At 47.7% G+C, this 15,024-nt stretch overlaps 1 protein-coding gene across 1 annotated transcript in view; it reads right to left on the minus strand.

The window, feature by feature from the left end:
- Window positions 1–1,500: 1,500 nt before the first annotated feature.
- Window positions 1,501–15,024, minus strand: part of LOC142559638 (uncharacterized) — a 30,135-nt gene continuing 16,611 nt past the window's right edge. The window contains exon 5 of the mRNA XM_075671208.1: window positions 1,501–1,695. Coding sequence (XP_075527323.1) covers window positions 1,523–1,695 — 173 coding nt within the window. The 3' untranslated portion in view covers window positions 1,501–1,522. The remainder of the gene's footprint in view (window positions 1,696–15,024) is intronic.

Genomic DNA, 15,024 nt, shown 5'->3' on the forward strand with positions numbered 1-15,024 from the left:
TTTCCGGACCTCTGGGCAATATTTCGTAGATTCTGACGTCCGGGTTAACATGAGAGCCCACGAAAACATTTGTATCGCCCATAGGCCCCGCTATGAATAGCTATAAGCTATGCCAGCAACACGTCTCGCACATTTTCTAGGACCAAAGAACATGGCTGGGTCACAGCTGTCGAGCTTCCGCTCCCGTGAAGCTGCACTACGCCGAATACCAACTCGTACAAAGGTCACATTCCTCGTACTCCTGTGTAGGCATCTTCCACTGGAAACACACACCCGCTGCAATGTCACTTTCTTAGAAGAGCTGCAGAGCTACAGAAAATAAAATACACACATCTCCGCCACTGGCATTTATTGCAATCTATTCTTCTTCTTAATCCTGGCATTTCCAGTAGCTAAATTGGTTGCTGGTAGATTGGTTGCTGGCAGATTACCTAAACCTTCCATCATGAAAAAGTATGAAAAGAAACAACAGAAAACTGAGGGACACTCATTTTCTAGAAGACGAGCACCGTTAGTATTGTGGAAGGTGATATGGAGTATCCCGACAATTAGGATATCGAGTATGCAGAATTTCGTGGGTTTAGATTTGAGGAGCGAGGGGACGTCATGTCAAGAATGTTTCCCTTTTGCAGCATAAAGAGCTTGGCGGCAGTTTGTTGCGCAATTGTAATATTTTTCACAAGGCCACAGTCTGTGCAAACATTTTATGAGTTTCTACAAGAGCTTATTATTTCGGAGCTTAAAAATATTAATGGTAAACTATGGATTGTTTTTGTCTGCTGTTATCTTTATTATAGGCACGTGTTGGTGAACCAACACGCATAGCTTGTCTCTGAACATTAACCAGATGTCCTCAATAGGACATGTGTAGAAATAGGCAAGAAGTGTAATGTTAAAGAAGGAATCAGGTTCTTTGGTATTTTCGGCCTAATTGTCCTTGCTGTAATCGCGAATTCTCTTTGTCATACACCCGTAAATTTCAATGAAAATTTATTCGTAGTTTGGAGTTATTTGTGATTACTAAAGCCGTTTAGATGTGTAACGTACCTCGTAGATCTGGGTGCGTTCGCAAGAATTCGGTCTAAGAGTTTAGGGCCTCGAGTCAATTGATGAATAATTTGGGATAAATTGTAGTATATGGTTGGGTTGATGAAATCTGCTGAGAAACTAAATAAAGAAGACAATCGTAGCCAATCAATTGTATCGTATATAGCTTGTAAGAACCATTCTTTAACAAACCACGTGCGATTTGCATAGCGTAGATGTGAGATCAATTTTTTACAACATGCCCACTAAGGTATCCATGGCAACGCATAAAAAACGCGCGTAACTGAGCTATCGTAAATGAGCTAAAAAGTTAAGACAATGAGGATGTATGTTATGAAAGCAAGTAATGAAATTGCACTTGATGAACACTTTGGATAAAATGTCTCGTGCGTTTGATTGCCTGCACTAGTTATTCATACTGTGAGCACATTCGATTAAAACAAATAACACATTTATTTTCTTACCTTGCTTAATTTTAGCAACGGCTCTTGAAACCGACGCAGATATATTTTGGATCGATGCAGCTGTGCTTGTAAACCTGGTAGCTCACATCACCACAAATCGTTTGAAACGCTTTGTCACATTCACCCGTCGTCGTGATATTTGAATTCCAGGCGTGCTGCTCGCATCTGCTCGTACCGCTCGCATCTGGAAGAAACGACAAAAATGGTACCACATTTTTAATGTATTTCGTTGGTTTTCAAAGCACGTAAACTACACTACAATCCAATGCATTTGTGGTTTTGAAGCTCGTTTATTGATCCAAGTTCTTTGTAGCTTTAATAACCTTTGATAATTTCACTTGGAGAACTATGACTTCTGTATATATGATGTGTCTTCTGTTGCGTAGTTTTTGCTGTGTAGAAATAGAATGACTGGCTGTCGGCAATGTAGATGGACTGCAAATGACCACACGAAGCATAACTGAACATCTATGGAGGACACATGTTGTTACAAACGGTGCCAATGAGCGTAGCATTCACTTCTTTCTCAGATTACCGCCCATGCTGTCTCAACAAGGCGTGGGAGCACCTTGATAATACAAGTGGTGGCGAAGCCTTTAGAGATGTCCCTACGTTCAGAAGATGGCAATTAATCAGTGGTTGATGGGGCTTAGTTCCATCTGTGTGAGTGTGCTGCAGGTTATTTTCTTTAATTGTTGCTGTTGGTTACATGAAGTGGAGCCTCGGAAAAACCATGAGGACAAAGCCGTTTGTTGCATAACGCACACAAAACTTTTAATTCAACTGATGTAGAGAGGAACGCATAAACACTCAATGAAACATTGGCAACAAGAAATAATGTATACTCAGTGCTATGAAAGTACCAACAGCACTTGAGTCAGGGGCAGGCTGTGGTTGTGAGCGCACGCAACAGTTCGGCGCGCAGGGGCGGAGACGAGGTGGTGCAATAAATGGCGTTGACCTCACCACACTCTCAATGTAGTTGACCGATGAGCCACCGATCAGAGCATGGCTGCTCTGTCTACGAGAGATAATGAAGGCGGCCTGGTGGCACGGGCAGATGGAGGTGGTGCCCTGGCCTGTCATCTGGATACAAACTCGCGCCCGCAAACTTACTCCTCCAGTTCTGCCTGCAGGCACAGAAGTTCGCCGGCCTCAGGTAGCAGTCCGTGCTGGAGAAGAGTAGCGACGCCTGGGAACGGGTTGGCAGGAGGTTCCGATCGGGGAAGTCCTGGAGGCTCGGGTCCGGAGCCCTACGGCCCGTCTGGCGCGCCCGGTTCGGTGGCCGCACTTCACCCCTGAGTAACTTCCAGGAATTCTTCACCTCTCCTGCAAGCGCCTCGGTTTTCTGCCGCATAGGCCATATTACCTTTGCCTGATTGGCCCCTGGAAATAGTGTGAGCTTTCCCGATTGGGCCACTTTCCTTTTGTTTTATCTTTTTGCGCCGTGCGTTCTCGTGCTTGAAGCTCCTCGACCTCGTCATCTTCCATTACGCACGGGACTCACCTTCGCGCGTCCACTCTTTGTCGTTCTCTTCTTTTATTCTCCTACCACGGAAATGTATCATGCACTTCGCACAACCCTGCGAGGAGTGGACACTTTTGTTCCAACACAAATTGAGAACAAGTCACGCCATATGCGGTAAGAAATAAGAGTTATGCCAATTTTCTCTGGGGTATTTTATTTGCAGACTTGCGACTTTGCCGGTACTTTTAAACATCAAGCAACTCGAAACGAGTCTGCTCTTGACTAGTCATCCCAAATATGAAACTGCACTCGATGGGGGCTTTATGGGGATGCTGGCTTTCTACATTTAAAATCCTGTGAAATTTGGACTCATGTCCATCAATGAAATGTAGACATACTGCCATTGCGCCTTGCTTTTGCTGCAAGAATTAGTACTTTGTGTGTTAATAACCTTGGAATTGACTTGTCGCATGATAATTATTTTATCCACAGCCGACTAAACACACCGCGCCATGTACCATATGTTAGTGCAATATTTCATTGCTCCTTAGGTATGTGGACACATTATAGTGCAAATTCATGCTCTCTACGGATAGTGAATGCGTTGAAAGAAAAATAATTCACAGATATGCCCGAACTTCTGGTAATACTTTCTTTATAGAATAAAAACGGTTAACAGTATATCTACTGTTTTGCACACATTCCCTACCATCTGTGCCAAAAAAAACATACGTATCACACTATGCATCCCCCAAAACCCTGCGCATGGCAGTCATAATTCGTGTTGGCATATTGCTGTACAAATACCTCAATACTATAGTGACCAGGGAACACATGAACATACCACAACCTGCTGTAACAACGACAACTTAGGTAAAACATTTTCTTAGCCTTGCAATGTTGATTTTGGTATTGCGTACATGTCATCAATATTATGCGAACCACGGGTGAAAACCTGAAGCCTCTAATAATTGTATATTTATAGTGAGTGAGTGCGTAAAAACTTTATTTGAAAACAAGGTATTGACGGATAACCTTTTGTTAGGTAGCCACGAGCCCCTGGGCACGGGCGGCTTCTTCAGCTCTCTTGATGACCTTGGCCTGCAGGTCAGGGTCGCAGCAGAGCAACACGGCCCCCCACTGCTCAGTATTATTTATTTCGTGATTTGTGTGATTTTCGGCTGGGCACGACCACATAATATGGAACAGATCCGCTTTTTTCTTACAATGCTTACATGTATTAGCATATTGGTTCGGGTAGTAGTAGTGACGGGCTACGGCGTTGGGGTAGGTGTTCGCCTGAAGTCGTCTCCAAGCTACTTCTTGTCGCTTGTTAAGCGAGTTATGTGCTGGCGGGTACACGGCCCTGGCTAACCTGTAGTGCTTAGTTATTTCCTGGTAACTGACCATGAGATCCCTCTCTGATCCTAGCGTGAGCCGTCTGGTGCTCGGTTGGCGAGTCCTCGAGCGGTGGTGTGGGCGGCATCGTTGCCGGGTAGGGAGGAGTGTCCTGGCGGCCAAATGATTTGGATTGGTCGTGGGTGTTGGTTGGTGTCTACTGTGTGTTTTACTGGAGCCGCGACCCGACCTTTCGCAATATTGCGTACTGTTGCTCTGCAATCGATAATAATGTAATGACAATATGTGGAGGTTATTGCCACAGCGATAACCTCCTCTTCCGCTGTTTCGGAGCTTCTGGTATAAAAACTTCAGCGCTGACCAGTTCAGCAGACAGCTCGAGAAAGCGAAGCGCTTCATCTTCTTCGTAGGGGCGCCCGCATGTATGGTCCAAAAGAAAAACGCAATACAGATGTAGCATTATCCCCAGGGGTAGACACACCCTCCCGGTGTATCTAAATATCGGTGTCAGTAGGTGAGTTACGAGACTTGAGGCGTGCGACATGCACAACGCCAATGGAAGGCAGGGCAGGCGAGGGACGGGCATTGATTGGGGCCATTTCATACATAACAGGAGTCACGGCGTGCCGCACTCGGTATACGTCTGTGTGCCGGGACAGGAGTTTTTGTGATGGCACAATGTCAGGGATCGGGCACAACAGCAGTACTAGAGACCCAGGCGAAAAACCCATGTCTCTGAGTTGTCGATTGTACAAGTGCTCTTCGTTCTTTTGGGAGGTCAGGGGGTGAGCGCGTGCAATTTGCCGTGCTTGGGCCGTCCTGGGGGTGGCATCAACTGCATGTTTGCTGGCCTCTGCTGCAGCGGAAATAAAGGATGTGTGCAGTAGCATTGTAGGCCGAACAAGAGAAAGAAGGGAGAATAATGGCGGTGTTGTTTTGCGATAAATTATATGCACATGTGACATAGTACATGGTAGAAGGGATAGGGTAGAGCCAGGTCCCAATAAGTGTGGTCGGGTGAGGCATACTTTGCAACCATATCTGCCATTGATCGACTCAGATGCTCCGTTAGTTTGTCGATGCTAAAATGCAGTCAGCTTGGACCTGGTGGAGCAGTACTGCACGTTGTCGGCGATGACATTTTGAAGCGAGGGTCCCGCCACATTTAGCGAGAAGTTGGTGAGGAGCTGCAGCTTTTAAAACACCGCCGTGTAAGAAATAATAGGCGACATCTGTGGTGCGGCTGGTTGGGAGCACTGTGGTGATAGCATAGCGAGTGGTGTAGTTTGTCGCCACAGTGACCCACTTGTTGACCGGCGAGGGAAAGGGCAAAGTAAGTCTTTGCCGATGCGGAAGAACGGTTCCACCATGAAGTCGAGCAGTTAATGCCAACCGGCACGGAACACCGATGGTCTTTTTTGGCGCTGCCATATTCAACATGGCGCGATGTACTTAGGGACGGATCGGGCAAGGTCTATCTAAAGCAAGCGGCAGTGAATGCGGTCGTAAGTGTGGCAGAAGCCGAGAAAACCAATGGTCGGTAAGTCATGAAGTTCACGGGGAACATGTACCGGGGGTGCTTAGAAATGATTAGGAGTAGGGCAGGACCATGGGCGCGAAGCTTGCGGCGGTGTAATACACCGTACCTGAGGCCAAACGAATAAAGTGGCGAATTGGAAGATGAAGATTCGGAGCGATCAATAATGACGCGCAAGGTGTCATCCTGGCGCTGCTCGTCAGCGACGTGCAGCAGTTCAGAAACGGAGAAAACGCATGCGTCGGCATCGGTGTCAGGCACGGCGGGTGGCTCATCCACTGGACAACGGGATAAACAGTCTGCGTTTTGATCTAGACTACTCGATTCTTACACTACTATAGAGCAATATACTTCTAGCTGCACAGGCCAGCGATGAAGTCGGCCGGTAGAATCCTGAGTGACGAAAGCCACCAGAGCGCGTGATCCGGTAATATAGAGAAATGCGTGCCCCACAAAGACGGGCGAATTTCGAAGCCGCCAAGACGAGGGCCAGGTATTCGCGCTCTGTGATCGAGTGATTGCGCTCCGCTGCTGTAAAAAGACGGCTAGTGTAGGCGATAACACGATCTTGTTAACTTTGGCCTTGGGCTAAGACGGCTTTGATTCAGTGACCACTGGCATCGGTACTCGACCTCTGTAGAAGAGGACGGGTCAAAATGGGCTAGTGTAGGTGGCGCGGCGAGTGTGGTGGCGAGGTGGGCAAAAGTGACAGGTTGAGTTGGGCCTCACGTAAACGGTCACCTCCTTCTTGAGAAGATGAGTAAGTGGTCGAGCATTCGCGGCGAAATTTTTCCCGAACCATATGATGGAGAATCATTCTCCTATAATACTTCGGACGTCTTTGACACACTGGGGTACAGGAATAGAGCAGACAGCACAAAAAGTACCGCTTCCGTCAACAGAGTGGCCGAGCGCTGCAATCTGCTGGTGACAGAGGTCACACTTCGATTAATTCAGCTGGCGCACAGCCTTGCACAGTACTTGAAGAATAGCTGATAAATGCTCAAGATGTGCCTCAAATGAAGGGGAATGTTCGATAACGTCTTCTATGTAGCAAAGAAATGTTGACCATTTGAACACTTGAAGTCGAGTTCAACATACGTTCGAACATTGCTGAGGCATTGCATAGACTGAATGGCATAACGCTGAACTGACATAGTTCATCAGGAGTGACGAACGCCAATTTCTCTTGGTCCTGCTCATCCACAGAAATTTGCCGATAATTAGAGCAAATGTATATTATCGAAAATTTATTGGCACCAAGGAGACAACCGAGCACGTCGTCAATGCGAGGCACAGGGCTGAAGTCTTTTTGGGAGGGTCCATAATTGGTGGACCGTCACGCAATTGTGACGTCATGAAATTCCGTGTACACTTTATTTTTTTTCATTGTATTCATATATTCTGGTCACCCTTGCGTGTCTCTTGCGTTCCCTGTGGCTGCTTAGTGTCTGTCGGGGGAGCACTGGAATTCCTTGGGTATTAAGGAACGGCTTCCTTTCTAGCTCTACAGTTAGCAACCCAAGTCTTGCTTTTGCTTTGAATCTTTTGTACTCGAAGCTATCAAATTCTAGCACGTTGGTTTGTATCCAGTAAAAGTAAATCACCATCCATACCTTTTTCTTCAGTTTCGCAGGACTATTTCTTCTTAACTGTAAGATTTAGTGGAAACCCTCAAACTTACAATGGCGATGACGCGTGCGCTTGACAGTTTTTCACAGAAAGTTCTGCAAGTTTCGTACGAAAGGTAAGCCTTCACTTCTATAGCGGTTCACTTTCAAGATTTACGGTCTTTCTTTTCACCACGACGCACTTAAGATCATTGCGGTGGGCGTTGCGCAAATATTTCTTGTCACTGCCGGTGGTGCGCGCAGTTCGCGCATTGGACAATTGTGCTGGCATGGTGCTGGCGCCTCCAAGCGCTAGACATGGAGCAAGGTTAGCACTGCATGAACTCGGCATTTAAAACTCGGGAAATGAAATTAGTGGCCATTGTGATGAAGTTCCAACAGTTCGGCATGCGCACAGTCATTGCTTCTGAGAACTAGTGCTGCAGGATGAAGATTCCGGATGAAAGTCGCCGTGCGGGCGAGAGGAGCTCTCATTTGACTTTCTGGCTGCTTCGAGAGCTAAAGAACGAGCGTCATCGCAGAACCTCGTTCTCGTCACCTTGCAGGCCTCGAAGTGCTCGCGTTATTTAAAAATTGGTAGATTGCATGGGTACCATTAGCTGATCAAGAGCGGCGCTTAGAGGATGTGTCCTGCTTATCTCCTTGGACATCTCACGCTGGCAAATCTTGGGCCACCGTGCGGAAGGGCAAGGGGGTAAACAAAACGTCATCCCGGCTCGCGAACTTCCAGGTGGCGAATGCAGCCTGGCCAACCCACGGACTAGCACTCTTAATCGCAGTCCAAGGCATCAGTGTCACTTTCGGGTTTCGGCAGCAAATGTTAAAAGGTGAGACCGATCCCCTGACTGCCTCTAATTTTCTTCCAATACTGAAATCCCGATAATAATAATGATGATGCTATTTGTACCCAACACGACAATCCTTGTCTTTTTCTATGGTCAAAAGTGTTCTCCAGATAAATACTGGGGACAACGCTTTCATGTAACTACTTGCTCGCCCGTGAAATACCTAGCGATAGTCTTGTTGTTCAAGGTCGGAGCGGACGTTACGGTGAAAACGAACACTGTGTTTGCTGTTCTAAATGTTCTAGTGGTCTTCCGAGGCCTCAGTGATTTTGGATTTTTCTTCAGCGTTACCCACGTGCATTTCATTACGGCCGCAGTCTTTGTGTTCGAGCTTATCTACGAGGACTCGGCAGTCGATAGCCGTCGGTTTAGTCGCTTCCAATGCTTCGGTATCTACGGTGGTTACTCAGGAAGCGGCAGCATGAATGGCGCGACACTGATGGCGTAGCCAACCCATTATTCCTTTTTTCGGATGGCCACCTCCTTTCCTGTTTTCACGGCACCATAAGATAGAGAAGGAAAGGACCGTGTTTTTCGGTTACTTTTGCTCATTGAGACTTCTTTTATACTTTTTGGTATGGTGTGATGAATTGACGGCATCACTCAAAATGTGGAACACAATTCACGTAAAGAAGCAAATAGAAAGAGTGAGGCTCTTGACGCGAATTTTGCATCTCTTGTGCCCATTACCAGATGTTCATTTCGAGTGGGGCACTAAGAAAATCAATAGTAGCGGTGACACTCTTTGTTGCACTTTAAGACGTTTTCCGTGCCATAGAACATGGACATGTTGCTTCTTAGTTTGTTGTGCAATAAAGTTCTGTTGAATATCAGCTGCAGTAGTAAAATATAAGCAAGGTGTATTTTCACAGCTCTTATAATAGCTCATTTTACGGTGGATGCACTAATTTGATGACGCTAGGGTACAGTGGATGTAGAATGGAGATTATCTTTGGTTACTTTGTTTCTTTCGATATGTTTCCCGAAGCATTTTCTAGAAGGCTCATGCGCGATTCTGTTTTTTATCGTACATAATTGTTCGGACTGTTACTAGATTAAAATGTCATATAACCACCTAGGATAGTCAGCTGCAGATATATTATCTATTGATAAAAGTAAGGTCTCAGTGAACTCATGAGCAAAGTCTCTTCGCTCGATGAAAGAATGGTCAATATGGCTTCCAGGAGCTCGGCCCCGAATTATCAAACATGCAACGCGTGCACCGGCCGAGAAAAGCACATCTCAATCGGCACGTGTGATAAGCTTCTTTAGATTTCTTAGCGTTATATGGCTATGATGGTGCATTTATACCAATAACATAACGTTTACCAGAAATTTAGACTAATATTTTCCGTCCCGGCAGCATCAAACACAAGGAAACCGAGCGTTTTTCCCGGAATACTTTACGTGTTCATTCACAAACTTAAAGCAATTGTGTTGTCATTTAGCGCAGCTTCTGTAACGTGGATAAAAAATGTTAAATTTCAATTTTCCCTTTACAATATACTTCGCACTAAATATACGAAGCAAGAAATTTCGTATCGAAACAACTAATTCAGGTGCGCAGGGGTTAGAATCCCGTTTGCGATGAAGCCGTGCCTATTCCTTTTCTCTTGCGAACAATATGGTGGCAAGAGAGCGAGAATCCATCGTTGGCACCCAGCCCGTACCAGATATGAAGAGCAAGTTTATGTAGGCAAATTTGCCACAGTGCACGGCGAACATAAGAAAAATATTTATATAAACTGAAAATGAGTTGGGCACGCTTCTAACGGATCCTCTTTTTATGGGTGTGTGCCATAATATGTAAATCATATTCATCATATCATGAATACGCTTCGATCATCTGAAAACTAGCGATGCAGGGACTACGTCGGCATCACAAGGATGGCACGAGAACAAATGCCTAACTACCGTATGATGACGATCACATGACGAGAGACCGATTACAAGAGTGGAATCACGACGATGCAGTCACGGTATTGGCATCGTGACCACGAGCACATAAATAGCAGCACAATCTATTAGGCAACATGGGACGCGGCGGCGCTAAAGGCGTGGCGACAACGACGTGACGACAACGGCATGATGATGTCGAATAATGAGGCTGGTATTACGATGATGGAATGACAACAGCGGTATCGAAACCATGGTATTCAAGGAATGCATGATGAATGTTTCACCACGTCGGCCTGAAGGCGACGCCATGACGAGGGTTGGTTGATAAAGTTAGAATGACGACTATGGAATGAGTACATGCGTCAGGACCACCACAAAAATTTAGTACAGGACTACGTTTATTTAACACTGTTACTTACAGGGCACCCTAATCAAGAGAAGGAAACTGACAGAGGAATGAAAGTGGGCTAGAATGTACACGGCAGGCATTACGAAATCGTGACTTGGAGCTGGCCACTGCCACTGAAAAGTAAATGTACTATGACTGCATTCTACCGGTCCCAACATATTGCGCAGAAACTTGGAGGGTAAAAAAGAAGCTAGAGTGCAAGTTTAAAACCGCGCAAAGAGTGATGAACGAAAAATGTAAGGCGTAGCATTAGAAGACATGAAGAGGGCGATGTGGATCAGGGAGCAAACGGTGATAGCCGGTATTCTAGTTGACATTATGGAAACAAATGGAGCTGGGCTCATAATGCAATGCGTAGTTCAGAGAACCGGTGGTACCGCCGACTCGACAGGTTTGAAGTCGACGGGCACCAGTTCGAGATTCGTGATTATGAAACTGCGCCCGGCTATACAGTCAAGGGAGGCGTCCGAGGCATTCCTTTCGAAGAAGACGCCAATACCATTCACCTCAATATCGTCAACAAGAGGAACTCGAATGCCTTAGTGGCCAAAAGACTTAGCAAGACCACGTCGGTCATCATCGCCTTCCATGGTGGGCGGGTCGTAACGTGGGTGTACTACAGGGGTGCAAAGCTCAGGTGCATCTTGTAAAGAAATCATAATGACTTGTGCCACCAGTGCGTACGCGTCGGCCATTGCATGGACGTCTGCCCGAACTCCCAAGACCGTGTGTGTAGAGCCTTCGGAGCCTTGAACCCAGACCACAATCACACATGCACGTCAAGGTGTCACATGTGCGGGGAAGCGCATCTCACTGCGGACAAGAGCTGCAAGGCTCGATTCGAGATCCCCTATCTCGTTAAGAAACGACGCGGGGATTGACAGAGGGCATCAGCAGAGGCCGCCCTCGGGCTACAACAGCATACCTACGACGCACATATCCCACCCGACCCCGCTCTCGCTCTCGAGGTCGAGAGCGGTCTTGCTCGGCAGCGGGGCCTCAATCCCGCCAGCAGAGCAGGTCTCGGAGTCGAGCACGCAGCAAAAGCCCCGGACCGAGCCGTGGCAGTTCGAGCTCACGTCTTCCGTAGCATGCCGGCCGCCAAAACCCGGACATAACTGAGAAGGCGAGCTGGACAGATGTGGTTAAGGGCTCGAGACTGAGGGAGCTATTTCCTCAGAACACAGCAATAAGGGGGCCTTAGGGAATTGGCATTAAAAGCAGTACAGCGCAAAACGCACGGTTACACTCGTTCATGCTACAGTTAACCCAAAAAATTCGCGAGATTAAACAGTCGATGGCGCAGCCATCTATACCTAAGCCTCCTTTAGTCCCGACTCCCGTGACGAACTGTAAGGACAGCGCCGCGCCGCCCGTAAAGAAAGGCGCTGCGGCTAGTTCCCAATCTCAACAGCTCGACACGCTTGACAAGCTTGAATCAGCAGTAAGTGATTGGCACAAAGCACATGTCACGATAAATAACTGGCGGAAAGAACAAGAAAAAGTAAGGATGCTGCTTTCTGAAATTCAAACAGGGATCCGCATTATCGGCGTTGCGGTCCATAACCTCGCTGCTCGAACACAGAGGGTTGAAACCCACATAGACAAAATCGAAACTCACACAGGCTTTCGCCCAGGCATGGAAATGATGTCCCCCATGGGCCCTACAGTCATTCACACTAGCCCTATCTCAGGTAACGTACAAGTGCAGCACCACGATGGCCAGCCCCAATAAAGAGCTCGTGGTGTGGCAGTGGAACTGTCGGGGCTTGACTAAAAAGCAACCACTGCTTCAACAATACGTCCGACACGCGCAACCGAAGCCCGACGCCATAAGGATACAGGAAACAGTAGGTACCGTACCAAAACTTGCAGGTTGCACTGCACATGCCTCGCCGATTCGTGTTGATCGCGGACTCGCAATTTTAATTTGAAAAGGGATAGTAGTTGAAAAGGGATAGAGACAGCGTACGCGGCACGCATGCGGAACACATGCTTCTAGAGCTGCTTCCCAATAGGACCCGCAAACACAGTGCGTTTCTCCTCAATGTATATAGTAATCCGGCTCACTCGTGGAGTCGTTTCCTCTCTCTGTTTCGAGGTGAGCTTGCCTTGGCGGGCTCAAGCCTGTTTTTGGTGGGGGGAGACTTTAATGCCCCGAACGAGGCCTGTGGCTATGGCTACATTACAGCGAACGGTCGACGCCTTTGGTAGGACCTGCATGATGCCAAATTAATTCTTATTACCGATCCCACGACGCCGACCCGCATGAGCACATCAACGGCACTTGACACGACAGCGGACCAGATGGCGGTCCGAAACATCCCTCAAGCAACGAGGTGCAGTACCTTTGAACAACTCGATAGTGATCACATGATCATAGAAACAAGAATTCCTCAGTCGGGTACACCCCCTCCTTCTAAGCTATTCAAATGGACGGACTGGGACAAGTTCCTAAAGCAGGGAGTGGAATAGAGCGGTGAGGAGAACATCGATCACATCGAGGAATGGGTGGAGACGCTCAATCACGACATGATCAAGGCAACGCAGACGATCGTACTCAAAGCGCAGGTTGACAAGATTGACAGCCGACTAGCCCACCTCTGCCAAGACATCGCTACAGGCAAGATGTAAGAACCAAATGCACAACCGAAAGCTTCGTAAGATCGGACACATCAATCACCAGCTAGAAGACCACTGCCGGACCTTAAGGCGCAAACAGGGGTACGGCATCTTCAACGCAGTCGATGGGCAGCTCCGCAATGGCAGCACGTGGCGTCTCCTTCGTCACATCTTGGGGGAAAGGCAGAGCCAGTCTGCTCAGTGAGCAAACCTGCTACGCCTTTTGCACAAGGAATGGGCTACCAAGAGTGATCAACAGCTCGTGACACGCCTGCTAGATTAGTACTTCCCTGAATGACCCGATGTCGAACACGGACATTACTCTGGAGATACAAATGTGACACTCGATGAAGAATTTCACGACTCAGAAATTTGCGCAGCTCTCCACGACCTTTATGGCAAATCAGCACCTGTTCACGACAAGGCTATGAACAAGACACTGCGAAACCTCGATTATGCTTCGATAACCGCTCTTACGGTATACATCAACAAATGCTGGTGAGCAGGTCGCATCCCAGATGCGTGGAAACGCTCTAAGGCAGTACTGATACCGAAGCCTGGCAAGCCGTCCAGCCTCGATCACTTGCGGCCCATTTGCCTCACATCCTGCGTTGACAAGGTGATGGAGCACGCGTTCCTCTCCCGCATCAACCGCCACCTCGAGGACACTGGAGCCTACCCACTTACTATGGTAGGCTTCCGCTCACACATTTCCACTCAAGACGTCATGCTCCAGCTCTACCACCAGATTATCAAAGACCCAACTAGCGCAGCCGGGTTATCCTCGACCTAGATCTAGAAAATGCATTTGACAATGTAGCAAATGCAGTAATCCTCAGCCGAATAAGCAAGCTCAACATGGGCGAGCGAAGCTACAACTCCATCAGAGGCTTCCTGTCTTGCCGCACAGTCGCCCTTGTGGTCGACAGCATGACATCCGATGAACATGCACTAGGAAGCACCGGTACTCCTCAAGGGTCGGTCATATCCCCGCTCCTTTTCAACCTCCTAATGCTAGGTCTCCCTGCCTTCATCTGCATACCGGGCCTCCATCACGCCCTGTATGCAGATGACATCACCCTGTGGGTCGACAATGGCAGTGACGGTCAGATAGAATCCACCTTACAAGCAGCGGTCTCCACAGTTGAAACCTACCTCCAAGGTACAGGTTTCCGACTATCTCCACTCAAATCGAAGCTGCTCGTCTACCGCCCGCGCCGCCACCTCAAGCCTACAGGCGAATCATGCAAATGTGACGAAATAATACTCTTTACGCAAGACGGCTCCTGTTTTCCCCGAGTCCCGAAATTAAGCATCGTCGGTATGCATATAGCAGTGAATGCGTCAAACATAGAAGCTATTCGCAAAATCGAAGGAAAGGTCACAGCGGCTACCGGCCTGATAAAATGCATTACAAACAAGCATACGGGCATTAAAGATGACAGCGTCATGCTCCTCCTACACTCTTTCGCAATCCGTCACATTACTTATGTTGCTGCCTTCCACAACTGGAACGTCACGGAAAGGGAGAAAATCAACACCCTTTTGCTCAAGACTTACAAGATCCCCCTTGGCCTACCGGAGTCCACAAGCACTGCTCCTCTGCTACTGCTGGTGGTACACAACACACTTGAGGAAATCGTGGATGCGCAAAGAGCCTCGTAACTTGAACGCATGTCCCTGACACCGACGGGCCGGTTCATCCTGCAGAAACTCGCCGTCAGTTACCACGTCCAACACGGT

This window comes from Dermacentor variabilis, chromosome 10, assembly GCF_050947875.1.
Source record: "Dermacentor variabilis isolate Ectoservices chromosome 10, ASM5094787v1, whole genome shotgun sequence".
Taxonomy (NCBI): domain Eukaryota; kingdom Metazoa; phylum Arthropoda; class Arachnida; order Ixodida; family Ixodidae; genus Dermacentor; species Dermacentor variabilis.